Source organism: Cervus canadensis, chromosome 2, assembly GCF_019320065.1.
Source record: "Cervus canadensis isolate Bull #8, Minnesota chromosome 2, ASM1932006v1, whole genome shotgun sequence".
Taxonomy (NCBI): Eukaryota; Metazoa; Chordata; class Mammalia; order Artiodactyla; family Cervidae; genus Cervus; species Cervus canadensis.
Genome location: NC_057387.1, coordinates 48,997,161 through 49,020,498, shown reverse-complemented (window position 1 = coordinate 49,020,498; position 23,338 = coordinate 48,997,161). Strand labels below are relative to the sequence as shown.

The window sequence follows — 23,338 nt, the reverse complement described above, 5'->3', positions numbered from 1 at the left end:
ATTTGTGAGTCATGATATAAGTTTTGCAATTCAGTAAAGTGACTTGCAATTTGAATTCTTAAATATAAAGTAGAACAGAATTGAAGATATCACTACATGCTGTAATAAGAGTTATTTCTTTAAACTTTTGTTTTAGAAATATATATGTAGATCTATAAACTGGATCATGATGTAAAATGTGTTTGTTACTCTAGGCTGTGGTCAAAAAGAAGTTCAAACGGGGTGGTGATAGATTCGTTGTCAGTAAACAGACAAACAGTTGTTAGCTGGAATATTAGGGAAGGCTTTAGGATAGAGATAGTACTTAGCTCAGCAGAATGTGAATAGACACCAAGAAGACAGGATACTTTTCATAAAGGTGAAGTGTGGAAAAAAAAGGTGAAGTGTGCATGGGGGACTAAAGGGAAGAATATAAAAAAATAAAGCCAGGTCGGCAGAAATGTATAAAATGTGCTTGTAAACAATGAGGTCTCCAGCCTGGCTAGAGCAGAAGTTGGGAGCAATCACTGCACACTGACCATCATTCTCTTTCAAAAGCCGGATATTTAGTTATTGTTAAGTAGCTGTAAAGTCTTAATTATTCTTTTCTCACTTACCAGGCTTTGAAACATCTGTTTACTAGTCATAGCACTGGCATTGGAAGAAAAGGATGTCGACTAACAACAGAAGATCTTGAAGCTTATATTTATGTTTTTTCTCAGCCTGGAGCATTAAGCGGTCCAATTAACCATTACCGAAATATCTTTAGGTCAGTATAATTTGTTCTTTTTAGTTAAACAAAATATTCATTCCATACAGAGCCAATATTTGATTTTTAAGATTAAGTTCACCATTTATCCAAATACTCAAATTATATTGGTTTTTATAAGTTGCATAATCTTTTTTTATAGAAAATTAAACATACGGAAAAGTAAAGAAAATAATACAGTAGATCTCCCATGTAGGTGTAACTTGTTTTATCCATAACTCTATCCACTTCTGTCCCTTTGGATTTTGAATAGATGTATATTTTTAGTTATATTTTTAAATAATCATTTAAAAAATATCTGTTAAGCACTTTCTATGTTCTGGACTATGCCAGCACCAATACTTTAAGGAGCAAAACGAGACAAGGTCCTTGATCTCACAAAACTTGTAGCTGAGTAGAGAAAACAGCATGAAGCAAACAACTGCAGTAACGAATGTATGGTTATAAACTAACATAAAGACTTTGAAAGAAAGGGATGAGAATGGAAGAAATAACGTTTGAATGAGGACATTAAGGATGAGTTTGGTATTGACTAGATAAAGTTTGGGGTAGGGAGACTGGCATTCCAGAAAAAGGAAACAGCCTCTTCCAAGGCTGTGCAGGAAGATGGAAGGCTATGGTTTTAAGGAACAAAGTGGCAGACAGAGCACAGAAAGTGAGGATGCAAAGAAGAGAGGGAATGAGAATGAGTCCGAGAGGTAGGCAGCGGCTGGTTAAGCAGAGCCAAGCAGACCATATTAAGAGCCATGAATGTGAAGCCAGTGAATGAGAGTTTCAAGCAGAAAAATGATCCAATTTGTATTTGGATATATTCACTCAATATGGAGAATGTGTTGAAAGAGCGAATGTGGCGAAACTTCAGAAATCCAGGCTAAAGAAGATGGCAGCTTGAACTATTCTGAAAGCAGTAGAGATGGGGAGAGTGGGTAGATGTAAGAGATATTTAAGAGATGAGTTGACACAGTTGGTAATGGGTTGGATGGAGAACTGAGAAGAAGAGAGATGTCAAAGATGACTCCCGAATCCCTGCCATGAACAACTCTACGAGTAGTCAGGCCAATCACTGAGACAGAAAGTACTAGAAGAGAACTCATTTTGAGGTCATAAATTATATTGACCTTGCTGCTGCTGCTGCTGCTAAGTCGCTTCAGTCGTGTCTGACTCTGTGCGACCCCATAGACAGCAGCCCGCCAGGCTCCCCTGTCCCTGGGACTCTCCAGGCAAGAACACTGGAGTGGGTTCCCATTTCCTTCTCCAGTGCATGAAAGTGAAAAGTGAAAATGAAGTCACTCAGTCATGTCCAACTCTTAGCAACCCCATGGACTGCAGCCTACCAGGCTCCTCCGTCCATTGGATTTTCCAGGCAAGAGTACTGGAGTGGGGTGCCATTGCCTTCTCTGTTATTGACCTTAGACTAGTTGAGTTTGAAATGGTGCCTTAGATTATTCAAATAGTCAGTAGGATATGAGGGTCTGGAACTCATAGGAGAGAATCTGGGGTGAGGATATGTGATATCTTGGAGTCACTAACAGATAAATGAGGCTTTTGTTTCAGAAGATACTGTCTAGAGAGAAAATATATTGTGAAAGATAAGACATGGAAATTTGTTTGAGTTTGGACTCTACACAGGAGAAAAAAGATTCTCTTTGAATATTAGCAGCCACAGACTGCCTTAAAAATGTTTAGGGGTTTGAATTTATGCTACTTCCATAATACTAGAATTCTTAGGAGAAAAAATTATATTTTAACATCATCATAGGCTGGTAACATTCCCTAGGAAACATGCAGAAACAAAGACAGAATCTCTCTGGAAGATACACCTCAATTCAGACTCACAATATCCCCACAGATAAGGTCCACTGAAGATGAGTTGATAATCCAAATTACAAAAAATACCAACCCACCAATAGTGAGTCAGAACACAATTGCAGCAGAACTCATAAAAATTTCAAATAATAGAAGTAATAAAGACTGTAAAGTAAGTTTAAATTGTTAAGTATATGAAAGAATAAAAACATGATTAAAGAATAAGAAAAATATCACGAGAGGGTGGAAAGGGCTGGAAAAGAACCAAAAGAACTTCTGGAAATGAAGTGTATGTTATTGAAGTCTTAAAGTCCCTAAGTAAGTTAAATAGCAGGTCAGACAAGCTAAAGAGGATTATGAATTGGAAGGTAGATCTAAAAAGAATTACCTAGAATGTAACTTAGAGAAATAAATGAAAATAGAAAAGACAGGTTATATTTGACATGTACAATAGAATTATAAATCATATAGATAGATAAATGATAGGTAGACATATAAAGTTGGAAATCACTCACATAAAATATATATGTAATAATTTGTTTTGTAAAATAAAATAATAGAAATAGAATGCATTATTTCCAAACCAGTAGAAAGGGACTAGAAAACTATCAATTCAAAAGAAGGCAGGAAAGGAAAAAAAGGAAGCAAAGCAGGGTAAATAGAAAGCACAAAATAAGATGTTAAAAATAATTTCAATATGTCAATAAACACAATAAATATTGATGTGTTACACCTACCAGTTAAAAACCAAAATGTCAGAATGGATTGAGACACAATTAAATCACAAAGACACAAGAAGGTTGAAAGTAAGAGGATGGAAAAAAGTTGTAGCAGGTGTTACTTTCAATGAAACAAAATCTCTCAAATTCTTTGAATATGGAATCCGTGAGACTATATGAATGAAAAGAGAGGTAAATCCACATCTTCTTTTTTGACTAACAACAATAGCAAAATGTACAAGTATAAAAATATATGTGTATTTTTTGCAAAATAGAGATGTTGATTTAAAAGGTACTTGTGTTAGTCACTCAGTCATGTCCTGGACTCTTTTCAACTCCATGGACTGTAGCCCACCAGGCTCCTATCTCCATGGAATTCTCCATGCAAGAATACTCGGGTGGGCTGCCATTCCCTTCTTCAGGGAAACTTCTCGACCCATGGATCCAACCCAGGTTTCCTGCGTTGCAGATAGATTCTTTACCATCTGAGTCACCCGGAAAGTTCCAAAAGATACTTGTAGGTAATAATTTATCAAGCAAGGCAGACATTGCAAAGGCTACAGGTTACATTTTATAGGATATAGCAACATTGTCTGAAGTTCATGTTTTGTCATTTGCTTTTCACAAATAACTTTTAAGAAAGTTATTATGAGAGAAAAATAGAACAACACATTTTCACACAAGTCTAAATTTTGAACAGGAGATAAGAATGCTGGTTTTAAAATGTTCTCAATTTATCCCTTTATCAGAGGGATAGCTTTGTGATGCAAAACAGTATGTTTTAAGTAGCTAAAAGGAAAGAGGGAAAATATTCTCATCTTTTTGAGATTCTCTTACTAACGATTGATCATTCATTAGGAGGACTTGCATTCCCAAGAGTAAGCTCTAGAATCCTGTTAATTAGCTTGGAGAGAAGAAACAAAACAAAATGGAGGCCTGTGAAGTTCAAAACTCACAGTTTTACATAAAGGCAAAAGATAATTTTAAACTAGATTGTTGTAGGTTAGTGTTGTGTTAGTTGCTCAGTCATGTCTGATTCTTAATACGACTCCATGGACTATAGCCTGCCAGGCTCCTTTGTCCATGGAATTCTCCAGGCAGGAATACTGGAGTGGTTTGCTATTCCCTTCTCTAGGGTACCTTCCCGACCCAGGGATGGAACTCAGGTCTCCTGCGTTGCAGGCAGATTCTTTACTGTCTAAGCCACCAGAGAAGCCCCTGCTGCAGGCTAAATCTAGCTCAAACCTTCTGAAAGCTCAACTGACCCTTGACTCCTTTTACATACAGTAATTAAGGTCAAGTACATCATTAAAAACAAGGTTATACAAATATAATAACTACAAATATAGTATAGTACATTATACTCAAATATGAAAGTCACCCTAAGGTCTCCCCAGGACCATACTTCCATCCAAGGACTCTCCAAAATTTGGATCCCAGGAATCATAATGAACTTGGAATTAGACTGCAAAAAGATTTTTGAAAGTCTAAACTCATAACAAAGCAAAATTTGACAGACTTACAAGAAAAAAATGGGAAATCCACAGTTACTATTGGAGATTTTCATCCACCTCTCTCAGAAGCTGATCAATCAAGCAGAAAATTAATAAGGATATAGATCTAAATGATCCAATTAACATCTTTAATATGATGATCAACTCTAGAATCCTGCACCCAACAATTAGAAAATACACAATATTTTTAAGCACATATCATATTTATAAGGAGTGATTTTTACATACTGGACCATAAAGCAAGCCTTAACCAAAGGATCAATATCACATAGATTGTGTTCTCTGAACACAATGTGGTGGGAAATTGACAGCAACAAACTTTTAGAAAACACAATACAGTCAGAAAAATCTCAAACTTCTGTTTTACTTGTGGATCAAAAAAATCATATCAGAAACTGGTAAAAACAGAAAAAAGTATTACAGCCTGTAGACAGTTAAAACAATGCTTAGAAAGAAATATATTTATGGTTTTTCTTGCTTATATTAAGAAAAGAAGATTTAAAACCAGGGAGCTAAGACTTCAACTCAAGATATTTGGAAAAGAACAACATGTAAACAAAAGTAAATTAGAAGGAAAATAAAATTAGGTAAAAAGCAGAAATTAATACAATAAAATAACAAAGACACAATAGAGAGAATCAACAAAAGCAGATTTTTTGAACACTATTAATATAGATAAACTTTGGGCAAGATTGGCTTAAAAAAGGCATGAACGAACTATATCAGGAAAGAGAAAATAGATATAAGTACAAACAACAGATATTAAAATATAAAATTTATGTTAATAAATTTGAGAATCTTGACAACATGGGTAGTTTTTAGGGAAAGCTTAATACACAAAACTGAGTCATGAAGAACTAGAAAACCTGAATAGATATACACATTAAAGAAATTGGGTTATTAATTTAAGCATATCTACAGACTACATATACATACACACCCATACAAATAGGCCTATGTGGTTTTACACATAAATTCTACCTCAGAAAGTCCCACTCTTAAAAAAAATTATTTATTTATTTTTGATTACACTGGGTCTTTGCGGTGATGTCTTTCTGTGGTTGCAGTGCGCGGGCTGCTCACTGTGGTCACTTCTCTTGCCACGGAGCACGCACGGGCTCTAGAGTACAAGGGCTTCGGCAGTTGCAACTCATAGGCCTCATAGGTGTGCTTCAGTAGTTGTGGCTTGTGGGCTCCAGGGTATGAGCTCAGAAGTTGTGGTGCATGGGCCTAGTTACTCCACGGCATGTGAGATCTTCCTGGATCAGAGGTCAAACCCATGTCTCCTGCATTGGCAGACGGATTCTTTACCAATGAGCCAACAGGGAAGCCCCAGAAAATCCCACTCTTAAATAGACTCGGCTCTTTCAGACATTATAAAAAGAAGGTATATACTTCAGCTCATTTTCTCAGGTTGGTATAACTTCCGTAACAAAACAAGGATTGTATAACACAGGAAATTAGATCAAATTGTGTTGTAAATATAGACCCATAAATTCAAAATAAAATACTATCAAACAGAATCTAGCATGCATTAACAATTAAACCTAACTTAGCATTAAAACCCATTAACTTACCACATTAACAGATTAAAGGGAAAAATAAGATCATCTAGGTAAATTAAGAAAAAGCATTTATTAAAATCCAACACATCTTCTATCTACTGTGTAGACTAGAAACAGGATAGAAGGTGGACCTCAGATAAACCTGAATTGCCTGAAGGGGTATTTCTGGGGGAAAGATATTTGCTTTACTCAGCTGTCCAAGAAAAAAATCAGGGGTTTGTACTGGAGCACTGGCAGGGATATAAAAATATATTCAGGGAATCAGGGCCAAGAGGATCAAAAACCTCCTCTAAAAGGGCAAAATACTTTGTGGTACTGTTCACAACTGTATTTTCATGGGAAACTGGGGGACCTGAGAAGTCCTAGTTCTGTCTAAGAGAATAATACATTATTTCCTGCTTTATAAAATCATCTTTATAAGTTTTCTTCTCATTTGCCATTAAACTTGATATTCTCTATGTCTATTAGTGTCTTTCTGTTAATCATGTTAGGCTTCACTTGTGGCTCAGATGGTAGAAGAATCTGCCTTCAATGCAGGAGACCAGGGTTTGATCCCTGGGTCAGGAAGATATCCTGGAGAAGGGAATGGCAATCCACTCCAGTATTCTTGCCTGGAGAATTCCATGGACAGAGGAATTCTGTTAATCATATTATGGTTCCATTATGACAACAATGCAGAAGGTACTTCTGTCTACCAGAAACCTGTAGTAAACGTCATACCTTGTGATGAAACACTGAAAACATTCCCTTGAAAAATAAAGACTAAAGATAAACTTGTCTGCCATAACTGCTTCTCTTCTCTTCACCACTGTATTGAAAGTCTTAGCTAGCACATTAAAAAAAAAAAAAAAAACTGAAGAAGTTTATGTATAGATAATGTAGTTATATGGGCTTCCCCGGGGGCACTGGTGGTAAAGAACCCACCTGCCAATGCAGGAGACATAAGAGATGCTGGTTCAATCCCTGGGTCAGGAAGATCCCTGGAGAAGGGAATGACAACCCACTCCAGTTTTCTTGCCTGGAAAATCCCATGGACAGAGGAGCCTGGCAGGCTACATACAGTCCATGGGGTTGCAAGGAGTTAGACACGACTAAAGCGACTTAGCACACACACACACACAATGTAGTAATATGGGCTTCTCAGGATGGCACTAGTGGTAAAGAATCTGCTGGCCAGTGCAGGAGACATTAGAGACGCAGGTTTGATACCTGGGTAGGGAAGATCCCCTCAAGTAGGAAATGGCAACCCACTTCAGTATTCTTGCCTGGGAAATCCCATACACAGAGGAGTCTGGTGAGCTACAGTCCATAGAGTTGCAAAGCATTGGACATGACCGAGCAACTGAACAGGCAGGCACGCAATGTAGTTATATATTTAGAGAAAGGGAAAATCTACAGAAAAAAATTACTAGAACAAAAACAGTTCAGCAAAGTTGGTATACGTAAGGTTACTATACAAAAGTTAAAATCTTATAAACCAACAACAGTTATAAAACATTTAAAAAATAGATATACCTACAATAACAACAAAAATATTAGGTATAAAGGAATGACTCTAACAAAAAATGACCTTTATGGATTATCAAAATGTATTGGAAGCAATAAAGAATATGAGCTAGGGGCCTTGTCTATTTACTAACCCATAGAGAAGTATTTTAATGTTTTAACATTGATACAGACTTGCTGATGTAAACTACTGAAAATAACACTCGTTTATCATCTTCACAAGTGAAAAACTTCAATATCATAACATTGTTGATTTTTCCCAAATTAATCTATAAACAATAAAATTTCAGTCAAAACTGTCAGGAGGTTTTTCATGAAACATAACAAGCTGATTTTAAAATTTGTATGGGGGAGCACAAGCCTGAGACAATTTTAAAGAATTCCATTTTAAAGAAAAGAAGAGGTAGGTAACTAAGCCTGTCAGGTGGCTAGGTAAAGAATCCACCTGCAGTACAGGAGACCCGTGTTTGATCCTGGATCTGGAAGATCCCCTAGAGAAGGGATAGGCTTCTTCCAGTATTCATGGGCTTCCCAGGTGGCTCAGATGATGAATCCATCTGCAGTGTGGGAGACCTGGATTCGATCCCTGGGTTGGGAAGATCCCCTGGAGGAGGGCATGGCAACCCACTCCAGTATTCTTGCCTGGAGAATCCCCAGGAACAGAGGAGCCTGGCGGGCTCCAGTCCAAGGAGTCACAAAGAGTCTGACATGACTGAGCGACTCAGCACAGCACAGCACAACCCTGTCAGATCTTAAAACTTACAGTGGGGCTAGAAACTAAACAGGATATGGTGTTGACTCTGGGCCAAAGTGACTAAGGGAGCAGAGAAGAAAGCCCCCTGATGGGACCGCATACATGGGAACTTGGTATGACAGAGAGCATTTAAAACAAGTGGTGACATGGAATATTACTCAGCCGTTAAAAAGAATTCATTTGAACCAGTTCTAATGAGATGGATGAAACTGGAGCCCATTATACAGAGTGAAGTAAGCCAGAAAGATAAAGAACATTACAGCATACTAACACATATATATGGAATTTAGAAAGATGGTAATGATAACCCTATATGCAAAACAGAAAAAGAGACACAGAAGTACAGAACAGACTTTTGGACTCTGTGGGAGAAGGCGAGGGTGGGATGTTTCGAGAGAACAGCATGTATATTATCTATAGTGAAACAGATCACCAGCCCAGGTGGGATGCATGAGACAAGTGCTCGGGCCTGGTGCACTGGGAAGACCCAGAGGAATCGGGTGGAGAGGGAGGTGGGAGAGGGGATCGGGATGGGGAACACATGTAACTCCATGGCTGATTCATGTCAATGTATGACAAAACCCACTGCAATGTTGTGAAGTAATTAGCCTCCAACTAATAAAAATAAATGAAAAATAAATAAATAAAAATTTAAAAACAAACAAACAAAATAAATAAATAAAACAAGTGGTGAAAATATTCAATGCATTTTCTTGGAACAATTGAATATCCATATAGAATAAAATGAAATTAGATCCCTATCTTTTACCAAGCAAAAAATAAATCTTAGGGAAATAAAAAATCTAAATATGATAAGCAGACTTTCAAATGTCTAGAAGATGATATAAGAGAAAACTTTCATGACCTCAGCTAGGAAAATTTTTTCAAATAAGACACAAACAGTTCAGCATATGGAAAGTGATGATTTTGACCATACTAGAATTTAAAACATCTGTATATTAAAAATATCATAAAATGATGAGACAGCCTCAGATAGGGAGAAGTTATTTGCAATGCACAATTAATCATGAATTAATATTATCTAGAGTTTATAAAGAATGTCTCCAAATTGATAAGGAAAAGACAACCCAATCAAAAATGAGTAAAGGATATGAAATGGCAATTTGCAGAAAAGGGATCTAGGGGCTTCTCTGGTGGCTCAGTGGTAAAGAATCTGCCTGCCAATGCAGGAGACACAGGTTCAATCCCTGGTCCCAGAAGACCCCACATGCCTTGGAGCAACTAAGCCCATGTACCACAGCTGTTGAGCCTGTGCTCTAGAGCCCGGGAACCACAACTACGGAGCCCACTGCTGCAACTACTGAAGCCCATGTGCCCTAAAGAGCCCATGCTCTTCCACAACAAGAGATGTCACCACAAGGAGATGTCCTAACACTGCAAAGGAGAGTAGCCCCTGCTCACTGCAACTAGAGAGAAGCCTGTGTAGCAACAAAGACCCAGCACAGCCAAAAATAATTTTTTTTTTTAAAAAAGGGATCTGTCAATAACATGAAAGATGATCCACCTTAGTAGTGGGACATAGGTTTTACTGCTTGCGATAAAGACCTAAAGTAACAGTGGCATTAAAAACGTTAATAGTCTAAGGCTGATATGGTGGCTGTATTGTGTGTAGTCATCAAAGCTGTTAGGTCACTCTTTGGTCAGAGATCTCGGTCTTTCTATTTTGTTATTCTACCATCCCTCATATATTGTCCTTATCTGTGTGGTTCAAGATGGTTTAACAACACATCTGCATTTCAGTGAGTGGAAAGTGAGAAAGGGAAGGGGCAGGCATACTGGACACAACTTAGATGATGCCCAAATCATTTCTCATAAACCACATACCCTCACCTTGCTGCAAGAACCCTGGGAAACGTAGTCAGTCTTCATTCTGGATGGTCCTTTGTCCAGCTAATAATTGGATTTTCTATCACTGTGGTAGAAGGGAAGAAGTTTGGGAAGTAGTCTCTATCATAACAGGTAAACAAAGTATCTTAAATTCATTTGATTGGAAAAAAAATTTAAACTTTTGAGAACAAGTGTTGGCAATGATATGGTACAAAGCAAATTCTTATATGCTGAGGGTGGAGCATATGGTCAGTTTGGAGAACAACTTGATAATATCAAGTAATATTGATGATGTGCATATTCTCTGAGGTGGCAAGTCCATTTGGGGGATATACTGAAAGAAAACTCTCCCACTTGGGCACAAGTGGATGGTTACAAGAATGACCTCAGTATTATTTAAATTATCAAAATAATTGGAAGTTTTAAAATGTCCAACAACAAGAGAATGAATCAGTTGTGGTCCATTGTATATGTAGTCATACAACAGAATTGTATTCAACAGTGAAAGTAAATGAAGTAGAACTACATGTATCAAAAAAGAAAAAGAACTACATGTATCATCAATAGATAAATCTTAAAAATATAATCTTAAGGCACAGAAGCAATTTGTGAAAGGATATCTGCAATCTGACACTAATAAAGTTTTAAAAATACAAGGCGCCTCTATGTACTATTTATAGAAATACATATGCTGTATTTGGGGGGACCTGACAAATAGCATCCCTTTTTCCTGCCCAGTTTCTTAACCAGTTGAGAAATCACATTGAAGTTAGCAGATGAAAACCAAAATATGAACTTCATGACCCATGAAGGATAGATTGAAGACTGTGGCCTTCATATTAAATGAGAGCTGAAATGGTCTTGATAACTGTTCCCAGTCTAGACTTTAGAGCAGTTCACCTATGGGAAAATTTGAAGGGCAAACTCAAATCTCCTCAGCCCCTCAGTCCATCGGCTCCCTCGACTCTGATAAGAGAGGGAAGGAAAAAGAGAGTAAATCTCGCCTCAGGACATATTATTTTATATACTCTCTTTAGTCCAGAACCCTGAATCAACAACCACCACTCAGCAGCCAGGGATGAGGCAAGGATCAAGGAGGGTTTAAGGAAAATCTCTCCTAAAGGAAACTAAAGAAATGAATGAGAAGTATCCTAACACTTATAACCGTCTCATGGGGATGGTAAGAACCAAATTTGACCTAGTTATTATTCCTAAGCCCTGTCTAACTCCCCAGGGACTGTAGCCCTCCCAGTTCTTCTGTCCATTTACCTATTCACAAAGAATTTAATTTTTAGGAGCGTTACAACCAGATGATGGCCACTTGCATGGAGTCAAAAGTTAAATCTTTGGTGGACATATGTGATATCCTGCACATTCCAGTAGCATCCTATCAACCCCAAATAGACACACATTAGGGCTTTTCTATAACTAGTGAAAATATAATCCAGTGCTGGAGAGTGTCTAGTTAGATGTTCATTCTCATTCTTAGTTAACAGGGATGAAATTAAGACCATCCCACCTTTCTGAAAAACAGCCTAGCAGAAGATGTCAAAAGCTTTAGAAATATGGAATTCCACTTCTAGGACTCTGTCCTAAAGAAGTTATCTGAGATGCCAACAAAGAGTTGGGCATAAAATGCTCATTGTAGCATGTAGCTTCATGTAAAACACCCTCCTCTTCTTTTAAGTGACGCTATAATCTAAATATTCAATTATACAGGAAGAGTCAAACCATTTATGGGTTATTATGCCATAAAGTCATGTTTTACAATTATTTTTGAAAAACCTTGTGAAATAAGAAAGTTATGATTTAGTATAGAATTTATATATGTATATTGTGTATAAACTGTATATTTGCTGTACTTATGATTTCAACTATATACATAGAAAATGACCATCTTTTAAATGATGCAATTATGCATGATTTTATTCTTTATATTTTTCTGTATTTAAGAAAATATATAATAAAAGCTTTATATTTTAAAAAGAATCTCCTTGAAAAATATAGTATCATGTAATATTAAAGCTCATTCCATATATATTTTCCGTCTTTTCAGTTCTAATTTTCACATAAAATGCATTAGATTATCCAACAAACAATTAAAATATATTTAAACAGTAACACTGTTTAAAAGCTCCCTTTTATCACACCATTCAGAAATTCTGGTTTCCTTTTAAAGCAAATTATCCTTCAAGTGATGAATTTCATATTTAATTTATAGCCTTCATTATCAATTTTGCCATCCTCATCCAATTAAAACTTTTATCGGGCCCTTTGCTAAATAGACCTTTAAATTTTTTATGATACGGATTGATTGCCTAATGCAGTGTTTCTCAGTCATGTATTTGTTTATTATCTTTCTTTGAGGCATACAGGCTTCACTCTAGTTATAGCACAGGCTCAGTATTAGCAGCATATAGGCTTATTTGCCCTGTGGCATGTGGGATCCTAGTTCCCCGAACAGGGATCAAACCCACGTTCCTTGCTTTGGAAGGTAGACTGCTAATCATTGGACCACCAGGGAAGTCCCCTCAACCATTTTTTGTCATCACCTCCCTTCAGAGCCTTTTTAGACATTTTTTCATAATTTCCCCCACCCCACAAAATTTTAATATCTGTTTATGTACTATGTGTATATTCATGGCTTATATCTAAAAAGTGTAAATTTTTCACTCTCCCAGGAACTAATTTTCACCCTTTTGGTGGTGATAACTGCCTTCCTTAAAAATATGTGGCCTAAAGAAACATTTTGGAAAAATGTTATTTTAACTCTTACACTGAGTCTCAAGTCCACATGTTTTGTTTTTATAGCTGCCTGCCTCTCAAACATCACATGGTGATCACTCCAACACTACTACTGTGGGGAGAGAAAGACGCATTTATGGACGTTGAGATGGCTGAAGTCACAAAGATTTATGTTAAAAACTATTTCAGGCTAACTATTTTGTCAGAAACCAGTCATTGGCTCCAACAAGAACAACCTGACATAGTGAACAAATTGATATGGACATTTCTAAAAGAAGAAACACGAAGAAAAGATTGACTTTTTCTATGAGGAATCTATAATGGAATCTCCAAATAATTTTTAAAAATTGTTCATCAACTTCTTTAAGCTTCATTAGGAAAAAATTGTTTTAATATGCTTTATTATAAATAAGTATCCTGACAAATGATATTGAAAAAAATCTGAGAATGTGTGAACTTGTAGTATAATGTTGATTTTCTTCTTCTGTTGTATTTTGCACAGAAAAGCATTTGCCTTAAAATGTATACACTTGGACAAAAAGGAAGTTGGAAAAAGTGGCTCAGTTTTGGGTTTTTTTGCATTCTTTACCTTGTTAATATATGGTGCCTTTTACAAATGTATATTAAAGATTAGTTGTGCCATATTAAAAGGCAAACGTGCAATGCTATACATTTTTATTTTATTGTTCAAAAGTTCTTTTTACTATTTTTTAACCATTAAAAAATTCTGTTATCAAATATCTTGGATTTAGAGTATATTTATTAGTTTGAAAGCAAATATGACAAGGTGAATATGCATCTTAAAATAGGCCATAAATACTACTTACACTGGGAAGAGTAACAAGAGAGGATATGAAGATTCTTATATTTACATACATAATTATTATTAAACATTATAGGGAAGCAAGTCCATTAAATTATTTGCCTTAATTCTCTAGTTAAATGGGTGAGAGATTTAGGAAAAGGATCAAAATGTCCTTTTGCCCCATTTAAAGCAAGAAGAAATGAATACTATACTTTCTATGTGCACTAGAATCTCAGCTCCACAGGGCAGAGACTTTTGTTTCATTAACTGACACAATATCCAGCATCTAAAATAAGAGCCTGATTCTTTGTGTGAGCTCAAATATTTGCTAAATAAATAAAAATTATCTGATACACTGTTAGGCACTGTGGGGGAAATATGAAAGAAACATAATATTGATCTTTCCCTTAAGAAGTATACACAGAATGCATGTGTGCATGCTAAGTTGCTTTAGTCATGTCTGACTCTTTGTGACCCTATGGACTGTGGCCCGCCAGGCTCCTCTGTCCATGGGATTCTCCAGGCAAGAATACTGGAGTGGACTGCCATGCCCTCCTTCAGGGGATCTCCTTGACCCAGGAATCAAACTTGCGTCTCTTATGTTTCCTGCATTGGCAGGTGGGTTCTTTACCACTAGTACCACATGGGAATGCAGTTAAATTAAACAAGGGTTCAAAAGAGTAATGAACATTACAAATAAGAGTGGGAAAGGAATTCCCTGGTCCAGTGGTTAGGACTCAACCCTTTCACTGCCGGGCCCAGGTTCAATCCCTGGTTGGGGAACTAAGATCCCACAAGGGTGTGCCCCCTCCCCCCCCAAAAAGAGGGAAGAATTACAGAATAGAGGATGACACCAACTTGAGAGATTACTACTCGTTCTCTTGGGTTGCTCTCATTTGGAATGGGAGACAAACAGAAACAATGCCAAATCATGGCTTTTTAGCGTCTACAATGGTGTTCCTAATGTTTCCCTCACTAAGCATAGTTCTGAGAAATGACAGAAGTGGAATGTCTCTAAAAATTCTTATTATCATATCCTAGCAACATGTGTTTACCAATAAAAGCCCAGTTTTCTATATACACTGTGGTGCATGAGGTACTTCTACCTCATAACATCGCAAGGTAGGGAGTATCACCACTTTAGATATGTAAAAATGAGATTGCTGCCCACAGTATAACAGTCAGAACCAGGATCTGACCTATATTTATTTGGTTGTAAAGTCCATAATCTTTCCACTTAGATCACATTTTGTTTAACAGTCTTTGGTATCCATACTGCTTTTCCTATTTTATGGGTAACCTGGTTATATTCCAATAATTAGAAACACCTTTCAGAAACCTACAATTTGACTTTGAATTCTGAAGGAATTTAAACTAGCATATAGCAAACAGGAATATTTTATATAGCAGATGCTACAAGCTACAGCAGAGAGCCTGGTTCAACCAACTTTGATTATGCTGCCCTCTTGATCATTTTCAAAGGGCAGCAACTAAGAAAGGAACAAGACTTTATTGACCATGTGTCGTGACATAATAAAGTAATCCTGACTTATTTTAACGAAAACCTGTTTCTGACAAATGTGATTTTAAGGTTTCTTGTTTTTGTTACTTATGTCACTTTGGAATGCTGACCAGTTCATCTGGACTAATATTAAGAATATGGGTCAAAACGTGCTATGGATGATCCTGGCCTATGATAATGGATGTTTTCTAATTTTCACTGGATGTTTCCATAGAAGAGTGCTTGCAACAGATATAAAGCCTCAAGGGTGCCATCAGTTAAACGTAGTATAAAGAGACAGTCCTGTCTCTGCAGAAGTCAATTTGTAGGAAGAGTAAATAAATTTGACTTACCAATTGCCAAAGCATCTCACAGTAAGCAAACTTGACTGGTAAAGGCATTTAAATTAAAAAGTTGTGATTAACAAATATTCATCTATTTGATAGATCCTTAGTAGGTATATAACAGACGACAGAAGTTGTTATGTGAAAATAATTTACTAAGCATATATGTCAAAAGGAGGCCATTTACAAAAAAGCAGAAAAGATTGTACAGTTGATAAGGTTCTAATTCTCCTGTTACATCATTTACCATTTTTTTATTCTTCTGATTTTAAAGGTAATACATCATTTCCTATTAACTCACAATTGCCTCAAAGCATTCCAATTATGTGCAAACAGAAAGAGCACTTAAATATAGGGAAGGGGTGCACTCCGGGGGCTGCCCCCAGATCCAAGCTACAGGCATCCTGAGACTATGGAAAAGTCAGCCTCATGGCACAGCCCACCTCGGACTTCGAGCCTGAAAAGTTGGACTCTGAGCCAGCGGTGTTGAGCTCCATGTCTCCATCCTTGGACTCCGAGCCTGCGGTGTTGAGCTCCAGGTCTCCGCCTTTGGACTCCGAGCCTGCCGTGTTGAGCTCCACGTCTCCATCCTCGGACTCCGAGCCTAAGGCGTTGAGCTCCACGTCTCCGCCTTCGGACTCCGAGCCTGCGGTGTTGAGCTCGCCGTCTCCACCCTCGGACTCCGGGCCTGCGGTGTTGAGCTCCACGTCTCCACCCTCGGACTCCGGGCCTAAGGTGTTGAGCTCCACGTCTCCGCCGTTGGACTCTGAGCCTGCGGTGTCGAGCTCCACGTCTCCGCCGTTGGACTCCGAGCCTGCGGTGTCGAGCTCCACGTCTCCGCCGTTGGACTCTGAGCCTGCGGTGTCGAGCTCCACGTCTCCACCCTTGGACTCCGAGCCTGCGGTGTCGAGCTCCACGTCTCCGCCGTTGGACTCTGAGCCTGCGATGTTGGACGCCAAGGCCGCGTTGGAATCTGCTTTCAGCCGACAGACGATCAAGTCCCTGTTCCCGCCGGCAGTGGACAACCCCTTCACGCAGCACACGCATATCAGCGCGTGGCGCTGGGCCTGCATCGTCCTCATGGGGACCGTGTTGGTGCCCGTGCGGGTGTCCTGCATCGCCTTCCTCTTCATCTTCCTCTGGCCCGTGGCTGCGCTTTCCACCATAGGCCGTCGTGCTCAACCAACCAAGCCCGCCAAGAACTGGAGAAGACTGATGCAACCAACTCTAAAGTTCTTATTTCGGGTGACTTTTTTTTTAGCAGGGTTCCTGGTTAAAGTGAAAGGGAAAAAGGCCACCCGAGATGACGCCCGCATCTTCGTGGCAGCCCCGCACTCCAGTTTCTTTGATGCGATCGCCTGTGTCGTGGCTGGGTTACCCTCGGTGGTCTCTGCGAGTCAGAACGTGAATATCCCGGTGGCTGGGAGATTCTTGCTGTCGACGCAGCCGGTGCTTGTGACCCGAGATGACCCCAATTCCAGGAGGACCACCCGGGAGGAAATCCTGAAGCGAGTGACATCCAACAGAAAGTGGCCACAGATCCTGATTTTCCCAGAAGGAGTGTGTACCAACCGCAGCTGTCTGGTCACTTTTAAACTAGGGGCCTTCTCTCCAGGGGTGCCCGTGCAGCCAGTGCTGCTCAGGTACCCAAACCCCCTGGACACCGTGACCTGGACCTGGCAGGGGTTTACAGGCTTCCAGGCCTGTATGTTGACCCTAAGCCAACCATTCACCAGGGTAGAAGTTGAGTTTATGCCTGTTTATATTCCAAATCTCCAAGAGAAAAGAGACCCTGTCCTTTTTGCCAATACAGTGAGGATCATCATGGCCAATGCTCTTGGGGTGCCAGTGACAGACCACACTTATGAAGACTGCAGATTGATGATTTCTGCAGGCAACCTGCAACTACCCATGGAAGCTGGTTTGGTGGAATTTACAAAAGTTAGCCAGAATTTAAAGTTAGATTGGGATAATATTCATCAGTGCTTGGATAAATATGCTGAAATTGCAGTTGCCTCCAAAGGAGGGAAGATAGGAATTGAGGAGTTTGCAAATTATTTGAAACTCCCAATTTCAGAGCCCTTGCAACAACTTTTTGCCCTCTTTGACAGGAATAAAGATGGCACCATAGACTTCAGAGAGTATGTGATAGGTCTGACCGTCCTATGCAATCCTGTCAACACTGAAAAGATTCTGCAAATGTCATTTAAGCTTTTTGATCTTGATAAAGATGGTTTCATAACTGAACAGGAATTAGCAGCTATACTTCGGGCAGCTTTTGGAGTACCAGATCTTGACGTTTCCACACTCTTTCGGGAGATAGCTGGACCAGACTCAGACCACATTTCATACAGGACCTTTAAGACATTTGCCCTGAAGCATCCAGTATATGCCAAGTTATTTAGTTCATACTTAGACCTCCAGGCGGCCTATGTATATTCATTACCACAACCAGTACAGGCTTGATGATTGCATTCAGATGTTAAAGTCAGCCCTGAAAATGGTGAAAGTAACATCCAAGTTGAAACTATGATTGAAATAAAAATTATCCTTTGAGGAAAAACACAATGGTTTTTATTCTAAGTGGCCTGTGTACTTAATTATGATATTTAAACTTTACTTAAGGAATATATATTTCAATTTGATTTTATAGTACCTAATTTTCTTCTTAAGATAGTAAGTTTGTTTCAGTGTGGTCTAAAGGTAGAAAAATAAGAAATCTGCTTGTAACTTTGTCCACTCAGCATGGTGCCTTTATTATTCTGCTTCAAGTAAGTAAAATGAGTAAATAAGTAAAAATGAAGTGTCTTTTGCTAAAGTAAAGCCAGAGGAACATTATAGCCCACCACCTCCCTCACTGTTGCAGAGAAAATATCTCATTAAGAGCTCTATTAGCAATAAATACATTGTTGCCATCATTAGTCTCTCCAAATAGGATTGGATCTGCTGCATAAAGCCTTCTTTGCTCTTTCTCAGAGTGGCCCAATGTCCATATTTTACAAGACAAAATAAAAATAAACATCAGGAAGATACAGTACTGGTAGTACCATTGAAACAGTTATAGATGGCATAGCTGCCTGTATTTTTTATTTATTTATTTTTAAGCTATGAAAGTGATTATTGAGAATGTGAAATCACAAGAGACCACAATATCTGGAAAGTTAACTAATATAATAGACATAGTTGTTATAAATACAGAAATTCTGATAAATTCTGTTATGTATGATTCTCACCAAAAGCAGAAAAGTTTATAGTTGCATGTTCTGCATTACTGAGAATATTCCTTCCATTCTGACTAGGCACTCATGAAAACTGAGGCTTCTGCTTATTTTTTTATACTTTCTTCATTATCCACATATGTCCAGCATCCTTTACTATAAGACATCTTCACAGAGTGATGTGATCTTGAGCCCTAACCCTTCATGTCACTTTGTAGGACAAATCAGTGAAGTAGTCTTAGAAGCCATTTCTACACCAGGACAGGGAACTACAACTTATCCAGATGTAGAAGTGATTTTGAACCAATAAATATGCCTTGCAAACTCAAACTACTGTATCCACAACTCAGATTGTGGCTGAATCCCCAAAATGCCTACAGCCACTCAATGCCACCAGATATGAGAGGACATTTTACTAAGGAGAAAGAGGCTGGATCACTTGTAGCCAAAATCTCTTACTTTTGCAAACCTTACAAAAACATACCCAAGTAGACACATTCCTAGGACTTTGCACCTACTAGAGCTTTGCAAGGGCTTGTGCAAGTGGGATCCCTAAAGCTTAACTGTTATTAGTTAGCTTCCCAGTATTTTGAAAGAGTAGAAAGAAGAGATAAGAATGGGAGAAAGGTAAGCAAATGGAGAAAGATTAAGGAAAGGGAAAGAAAAAAATCAGATTTTGAAATAATTTCCATGCAGTTCAGATTTGAGAAAAGAAGACGGATAAGTGACATTTCATAATCCACACTATTTTAGTCCATTCGGGCTGCTATAACAAAAATACCGTAGACTGGGTGCCTTAAACAACCAAAACGTATTTCTCACAACCCTGGAGGCTGCAAGGTTTAAGATCAGTGCACTGGAAGATTCAGTGTCTGGTGACAGCCTGCTTCTTGGTTCATAGATGTCTTCTCACTGTGTACTTACCTGGCCCAAGGGGCAGAGGGAGCTCTCTGAGGTCTCTCTTATTTATTTTTTCTAATTTTTATTTTTGGTTATGCAGTATAGCTTGTGGAATCTTATTTCCTCTAGAAGTGCTTGAACCAGTGCCCAGACAGTTAAAGCACATAGTCCTAATCACTGCACCTCTGCGACATCCCCTGGGCACTAATCACTCTTAGGCAGGCTCTTCCCTTGAGACATGATCATCTCCCCCTGAGGATGATCTCCCCTATCTCCAAATACCATCACACTGGGGATTAAGTTTCCACAAATGAACTTTGGGAGGACACAAATATTCATTCTCTAGTACCCACCCAGCTTGATAGTCCCATGAAAATAGTGCATACATATGTAGTTAAAATGCAGTAATTTTGTTTTAATTTTTATTTATTTGGCTGCATTAGTTAGTGTTAGTTGTGGCATGCAGGATCTTTAACTGTAGCATGCGAACTCTTAAGATGTGGCATGTGGCATCTAGTTCCCCGACCAAGGATGAAGTAAGCCTAAGTCCCTTGCAATGGGAGCCAGGAGTCTGCTTAACTACCAGGGAAGTCTCTACAATGATCTTTTTAAATGTACTGGAAATTACTCATTTAAAAAAGAGATTTTCACTTAAAAAAAGTTACAGGGTATATTTTTATTCAAACAATGGTACTATTACTCAAATATTCAGTAAACTTTGAAATTATTTCTAATTAGATAGTTAGCTATACAAAATATGGGCTTTCCTGATGGCTCAGAGGTAAAGAATCCACCTGCCAATACAGGAGACATGAGATGAGGGCTCGATCTCTGGGTCAGGAAGACTCCCTGCAGGAGAAAATGGCAACCCACTCCAGTATTCTTGCCTGGGAAATCCCATGGACAGAGGAGCCTGTTGGGCTGCAGTCCATGGGATGGCAAAGGAGTCGAACATGACTTAGTGACTAAACAACAACATACAAAATATGAGTCATTATTTCATTATACTCTACAAAATATTAAACACAGCTTTATCTAAACTCTCTTTAACACATAACATTTTTTATTGAAGTACATTTGATATACAATATTATATAAATAACAGGTGTATAGTATAGTGATTCACAATTTTTAAAGGTTATACTCCATGTATAGTTATTATAAAATATTGGCTATATTCCCTGTGTTGTACAATATATTTTTGTAGCTTATTTTATACATAGAGTATACCTCTTAATCCCCTACTCCTATTTGCAACCCCTGTCTCTCTCCCCTATGGTAACCACTAGTTTGTTCTCTATCTCTGTAAAAGGTAAGACTTAAAATAATCTTTTTATTGTAAAATGCATACAGATTAAAAACTATATCAAATAAATCTGTAGCTAATAATAATTACATGAGTATATTATATATTATAAATATAATCTATTTTAAGATAAACACTGTTGCAGCTAACTCAGATCAAGACATTAAAACTTTTCCAGCCTACAAGTTCCTCTATGCCACCAATCATAATTACAATCTCTTCCTTCTTCCCCAGATTAGATTATCTTCTTGATTTTTATAGTTTCACGTCCTGTATCTCTTTACATTTTTATTACCTAAATATGCATACTTTGATACTGTGACGATAAATTATATATGTTGTGAAATAACAGAAAATATATATTGGCCTCTGCCCCAGTTCCTAACACAAAGATCCTAAAAACTCTTGTATTTTCCTAAGTGATAAGAGGATTAGGTTTCCCAGCTAGCAGCTAGTGGTAAAGAACCCGCCTGCCAATGCAGGAGACATAAGAGATGAGGCTTCAATCCCTGGGTTGGGAAGATTCCCTGGAGGAGGGCATGGAAATCCACTCCAGCATTCTTGCCTGGAGAATCCCACAGATAGAGGAGCCTGATGGGCTACAGCCCATAGGGTCACAAAGAGCAGGACACAACTGAAGCAGTTTAGCACACGTGCAAGAGCATTAGGAGCATCCTTAGTTTTAACATTTGGTCTTCGATCCCCATTCTTGACATACGGTTTCTAAATCCCTTGGGATTTTGTGAGTGATAGGAGCCTCTTTTGTTCTTTTGAGGTGACTCTTGGGCTTCTGGTTGGGGGCTAGTCACCGGAAAGACCAACCCATGATTAGAAGTTTGAAATCTTCACCCCTTCATTCTCTAGAGGGGCTGGAAATAGAGTTAAAGATCAGTCAACTTATGTGATGAACCTCCATAAAAATCTTCAAGGTATAGATTTTGGAGAGCTTCTGGGTTGGTGAATACATGGAGGTGCTACCAGAGTTGCACACTCAGAGAGGACATGGAAGCTCTGTGCCCTTTCCTATATACCTTGCCTCTCTCGGCTGGATGTTTACTTGTATCTTTTATAACAAACAGGCCAACAGTACAAAAACTGTTCCCCTGGGTTCTGTGAGCTGCTCCAGCAAATTAATTGAACCCAAGGAGAGGATTATGGGAACCTTCTATTTATAGGTGATTGGTCCGGATCATAGTAAAACCCTGGACTTGCAATTGGCATCTGAAGGAGGGAGCAGTCTTGTGGGACTGAACCTTTAACCTGTTGGATCTGATGCTATCTCCACATAGTGTCAGAATTGAGTTAAATTGTCTGGCACCCAGCTGGTGTCACAGAATTGGTTGGTGCATGTGCAACACCCCACATATTTGGTGTCAGAAATATTGTGAATGTGGTAGTAGTGTGAGTAAAGGAGAGACACACAAGAAGAGAAGAGTGAATATTTTCTAAACATATGTCCACTTGCCTAGGCCATGGTACCCATATATCAGTATTTGGTCAGTCATTATTCTAGATGTAAAGGTACTTTTTAGATGAGATTAACATTTAAGTGAGTAGACTTTGAGTAAAGCATATTACTTTCTATAATATGAGTAGGTCTTTCAGAAAGGATAATTTAAATAAGATAATTAAACATTTATTCTGCCTTGGCAGTATGAAATGTATACCTGAATACCCAGTATTTCTAATAGATGAGGGAGAATTCTTCTTTACAAGAAGATTTCCAGCAAATTTCTATCAAATAAATGTAGAAAGAATGATAGAATTATAAAATGATTTTACTCCACAGTTCACTGATTAAAGTGAGTCTTCAACAGATAAAACTATCAGATGAAAATTAATGATATATTTTAGCAACATTAAATTGGGGATAACTAAAAATTATGTGCCTTCTGATTTGATTCAAAATGAATTACTTCTTGTAGAAGGCAGAATAATGCCTGCTCCCTCTGCCCTGAAAGATGTCCATGTTCCTAATTCTAGAATCTGTGAACGTGTTAGGTTACATGGCAAAGGGGAATTAAGGTTGCAGATGGAATTAAGGTTGCTAATTAGGTGG

At 38.2% G+C, this 23,338-nt stretch overlaps 2 protein-coding genes across 3 annotated transcripts in view; both read left to right on the top strand.

Annotated features, from left to right (window-relative positions):
- Positions 1 to 13,943, top strand: part of EPHX4 (epoxide hydrolase 4) — a 33,200-nt gene extending 19,257 nt beyond the window's left edge. The window contains exons 6-7 of one of the 2 annotated variants that reach the window (XM_043460672.1): positions 600 to 748; positions 13,272 to 13,943. In XM_043460672.1, the coding sequence (XP_043316607.1) occupies positions 600 to 748; positions 13,272 to 13,503 (381 nt within the window). In that variant the 3' untranslated portion in view covers positions 13,504 to 13,943. Of the gene's footprint in view, positions 1 to 599; positions 749 to 6,843; positions 7,126 to 13,271 lie in introns of those variants that run through there. The other variant, XM_043460673.1, reaches the window with a different exon arrangement.
- A 636-nt stretch (positions 13,944 to 14,579) lies between these two features.
- LOC122436699 (lysophosphatidylcholine acyltransferase 2B-like) lies at positions 14,580 to 18,418 on the top strand. The gene is made up of 2 exons (XM_043460671.1): positions 14,580 to 14,628; positions 16,130 to 18,418. The coding sequence occupies exon 2, from the start codon at positions 16,285 to 16,287 to the stop codon at positions 18,319 to 18,321; it is 2,037 nt and encodes a 678-aa protein (XP_043316606.1). The 5' UTR covers positions 14,580 to 14,628; positions 16,130 to 16,284; the 3' UTR covers positions 18,322 to 18,418.
- Positions 18,419 to 23,338: the final 4,920 nt, after the last annotated feature.

Coding starts and splice junctions, on each gene's coding strand:
- LOC122436699 (XM_043460671.1), top strand. CDS start 16,285: ATGGCACAGCCCACCTCGGACTTCGAGCCTGAAAAGTTGGACTCTGAG.